General features: G+C 40.8%; 1 protein-coding gene across 1 annotated transcript; it reads right to left on the bottom strand.

Annotated features, from left to right (window-relative positions):
• Positions 1 to 600: 600 nt before the first annotated feature.
• Positions 601 to 936, bottom strand: LOC106726011 (protein p13 MTCP-1-like). The gene has a single exon (XM_014539282.1). The coding sequence runs from the start codon at positions 934 to 936 to the stop codon at positions 601 to 603; it is 336 nt and encodes a 111-aa protein (XP_014394768.1).
• Positions 937 to 4,260: the final 3,324 nt, after the last annotated feature.

Here is a 4,260-nt window from a genome sequence, read left to right as displayed (position 1 = left end):
AGAAAATCAATGATGAGAGAGAATCATACATCGGGTGCCTCCTGCACACCCCCTCATGGGGATCAAGCCCACAACCAGAGCATGTGCCCTTGACCAGAATTGAACCTAGGACATTCCAGAGTCTACAGTCCAACCCACTATCCACTGAGCCAAACAAGCTAGGGCTCATTGGTTAATTCTTGTCTGTGCCCTGACCTGGAATCGAACTGTGATCTCTGGGTTCATAGGTCGTCCCTCAAACACTTAGAAACACCAGCTTGGCTCAAAATGCTTTTATAGATTTGAGAGAGAGGGATAGAGACAGAGGGAGACAGCAAGACAAAGAGACAGAGAGAGAGAGAGAAAGAAAGAAGAAGAAGAAGAAGAAGAAGAAGAAGAAGAAGAAGAAGAAGAAGAAGAAGAAGAAGAAGAAGAAGAACAACAACAACAACAACAACAACAAAAAGAGAGAGAGAGACATCAATGTGCCCTCGCACCCAGGGGGTGGCAGATAGAACAACAAAGCTTAGTAAAATGGTGAATAGAACTATACACGTCCCACCGGCAGGCCAGCAGGACTGGGGCTCAGGTTGACAAGAGCCAGGGACCCCATCACGTGTCCTAGGCGTCTTCCACCAACTGAAGGACCATTTCCTCCACGCCATTCTCCTTGATGTGGTGCACGATGCGCCAGAACCGGCACCTGCAATCCAGGTACTGGCTGCCAAGGTGGAGCGTCCACATCGAAGGCATGGCGCACAAGGTCACCGGGCTGGTGGTGAGTGGGATATCCCCACTGGGGGTGTCTTCCTGGCGCAACCGTACGTGCAGGACACCTCCTGTCTCCATGATGAGGGGCAACCATGTGCGATAATTCTCGTCCTCATACACCGAGGGCCTACGCCTCAGGCAGCTGGGGTGCGAGTAGAGGTGCACCTTTGATGGGAGCTCGGCCATGACCCCTCCGTGGTCCAAGGAGCAAAAGCCACAGCTTCTCAGAGCCTCTCGCTACTTCAGTCCTGGTATCGAAAGAGAGAGGATGGGGTCTGCAAATGCATTTTACCTCGGCTTTTATCTTTATGGTTTTAAGGTTGTGTTTGTGGTTGCCTTTGCTTTATTGTGTAAATTTATAAATCTCATCTTTTCTTTCTTTTTTAGCTTTAGATCTCTCTTCTTGAAAAACCTGTACAAAACATATTTAAGGTAAAACATGACTCTATGAAGGTAACATGGTCCTATGGAATTTCAAGAATATTTTTTACATGACAGTTGACATAGAATATTAGGTTCATTTCTGGGGTACACCCCAATGATTAGACATTATATAAAGGACTAAGAAGTCATGCAATTAATCTCATACCCGTCTTCCACCATGCACATTTATAATATTACTAGAGGCTCAGTGCACAAAAATCTATGCACTGTGGGGGGTCCCTCTGCCAACCCTGAGGCCTCTCCCAGTCCGGGACCCCTTAAGGGATGTCCAACTGACAGCTTAGGCCTGTTTTAGGGCTGCCATGGATGCTACCACCAACCCCTATGCTCGGCAGCTGTGAGCCTGGCATTTGGCTGATCGGCGTTCCCCTGTGGGAGTGCACTGAATACCAGTAGACAGCTCCTGACATGAACATCTGCCCCCGGTGGTCAGTGTGTGTCATAGTGAGCAGTTGTTCTGCCATTTGGTAAATTTGCATATTAGGCTTTTATTATATAGGATTGCATTGACTCAATGCTCTACTTTAATGTGCCATCACTATTCTTTCGTTTTTTTCACATAGTTTTACTGAATTCAGGTTGGAAGGGATGGAGAGAAAGAGAAAGATCAATGATGACAGAGAATCACGGATCGGTTGTCTCCTGCATGCCCCCTACTGGGCATCAGGACTGTAACCCAGGCATGTGCCCTGACAGGGAATCGAATGGACATCTCCTGGTTCCTAGGTTTAAACTAAACAAATGAGCCACACCGGCCAGGCTCTTGTCTCTCCTTTTCTTTTCTTTTCTTTTCTTTTCTTTTCTTTTCTTTTCTTTTCTTTTCTTTTCTTTTCTTTTCTTTTCTTTTCTTTTCTTTTCTTTTCTTTTCTTTTCTTTTCTTTTCTTTTCTTTTCTTTTCTTTTCTTTTCTTTTCTTTTCTTTTCTTTTCTTTTCTTTTCTTTTCTTTTCTTTTCTTTTCTTTTCTTTTCTTTTCTTTTCTTTTCTTTTCTTTTCTTTTCTTTTCTTTTCTTTTCTTTTCTTTTCTTTTCTTTTCTTTTCTTTTCTTTTCTTTTCTTTTCTTTTCTTTTCTTTTCTTTTCTTTTCTTTTCTTTTCTTTTCTTTTCTTTTCTTTTCTTTTCTTTTCTTTTCTTTTCTTTTCTTTTCTTTTCTTTTCTTTTCTTTTCTTTTCTTTTCTTTTCTTTTCTTTTCTTTTCTTTTCTTTTCTTTTCTTTTCTTTTCTTTTCTTTTCTTTTCTTTTCTTTTCTTTTCTTTTCTTTTCTTTTCTTTTCTTTTCTTTTCTTTTCTTTTCTTTTCTTTTCTTTTCTTTTCTTTTCTTTTCTTTTCTTTTCTTTTCTTTTCTTTTCTTTTCTTTTCTTTTCTTTTCTTTTCTTTTCTTTTCTTTTCTTTTCTTTTCTTTTCTTTTCTTTTCTTTTCTTTTCTTTTCTTTTCTTTTCTTTTCTTTTCTTTTCTTTTCTTTTCTTTTCTTTTCTTTTCTTTTCTTTTCTTTTCTTTTCTTTTCTTTTCTTTTCTTTTCTTTTCTTTTCTTTTCTTTTCTTTTCTTTTCTTTTCTTTTCTTTTCTTTTCTTTTCTTTTCTTTTCTTTTCTTTTCTTTCCTTTTCTTTTCTTTTCTTTTCTTTTCTTTTCTTTTCTTTTCTTTTCTTTTCATTTCTTTTCTCTTCTCTCCTTTACTTTTCTTTTTTCTTAATTAAAACCGTGTAGTTGGTTCAATATTTCTTTTTGTCCTGACTACACCACCTTTTTCTGATCATCTCAGAGGTAACTCACAAACTATAGAACAACCCACCCCATGCAAGTAATATGCTTTACTTTAACAGCTGGAAGAGGTACAAAGCTAACGTTAGCGTCCAGGTGGGCTTATTAACAGCGGTCTTGCTTCTCATGTGCTGGTGAGAGAGGCAAGACCAAAATATTCAGGGACAGACAGATACCTGGGATTGCTGAACGGGAAAACAGGAAGCAAAGAGACAGGTAAAACAGCAAGTAGGATTCCTGAGGTCTCATAACATCACTTATAGAATGATCTCTCCCTTCCCCAAACCTCAGCCATGCTTTTGGCAAGAGCTGTATGGTTTTGCTGCTAAACTCACTTCTGTCCACAAAGTTCAAATTCTAACAGCAGATCAGACTCCATCCCCAATACTTCCTCCTCCACCTCCCATCAATCTTTTTCTTACTTTTTCTTCTTGCTCTGAAGGCAAAGCAGGTTTCTTTGCTCCTTTCCTCTGTGACCGGTCTCTGCTTCCCCCTGTCACCTGCAGAAGAAAGAACATGACCATGATACACATATTCCCAGAAGTCCATGTGTTTAGAAAAAACAAGGTTCCCCTGACTTACAGCCCAGAAACCAGTCCCGTGAGACAGGTGGTGGTGAGGAAGGAAAGAGGTTTATTCAGGTGCTGGCATCCTGAGAAGATGGGGAAAGCTAGTCCCAAAACCCTTCTGCACATGTAGTGCAGGCAGAGGCTTTAATAAGGGGGGAGAGGCCAAACAGAGCAAAGAGGTCAGGGGGCGGGGCTTGAGAAGTTCTCTACATGACCACAGGCACAATCCAATCTGATAAAGATCTTGCAAGAGGTCAAGTTACGGTCCAGTGTGCATTATCAGAGACTTTGTCGTCCTGGTTCTAAGGTTGAAGTTCATCAAAGTCTCCCAGAACGGGTAATGTCAGAGTTAATATCTTCTAAAATTAGTTCCTAGGATTATTATACAAACATGCTGTTTACCAACAAGCTTTGTTATTAGTCAGAGTTCGCATCTACAGGAACAATGTGGAAAGAATGGTGAGGTAAGTTGTAATACCCATGAATCACATGAATTCATGAAATTACTGTGACATGAATGCTGAAAGGCTTCGTTTTTCTTCAAGGCGTTTCCACCTTTTGAAAAAGTCAAATAGGCCATAGCCGGTTTTGCTCAGTGGATAGAGTGTCATCCTTCGAATTGAAGAGTCTCTGGTTTGATTCCCCGTGTAGGGCACATGCCCAGGTTTTGGGCTTGATCCCCAGTGAGGGACATGCAGGAGTTGGCCGATCGATGATTCTCTCATCATGGATGTTTCTAATTCTC

This window comes from Myotis brandtii, unplaced genomic scaffold (genome assembly GCF_000412655.1).
Source record: "Myotis brandtii unplaced genomic scaffold, ASM41265v1 scaffold2121, whole genome shotgun sequence".
In the NCBI taxonomy this organism is placed as follows: domain Eukaryota; kingdom Metazoa; phylum Chordata; class Mammalia; order Chiroptera; family Vespertilionidae; genus Myotis; species Myotis brandtii.
The sequence above is the reverse complement of the archived record's forward strand: the minus strand, read 5'-3'. Positions and strand labels throughout refer to the sequence as shown.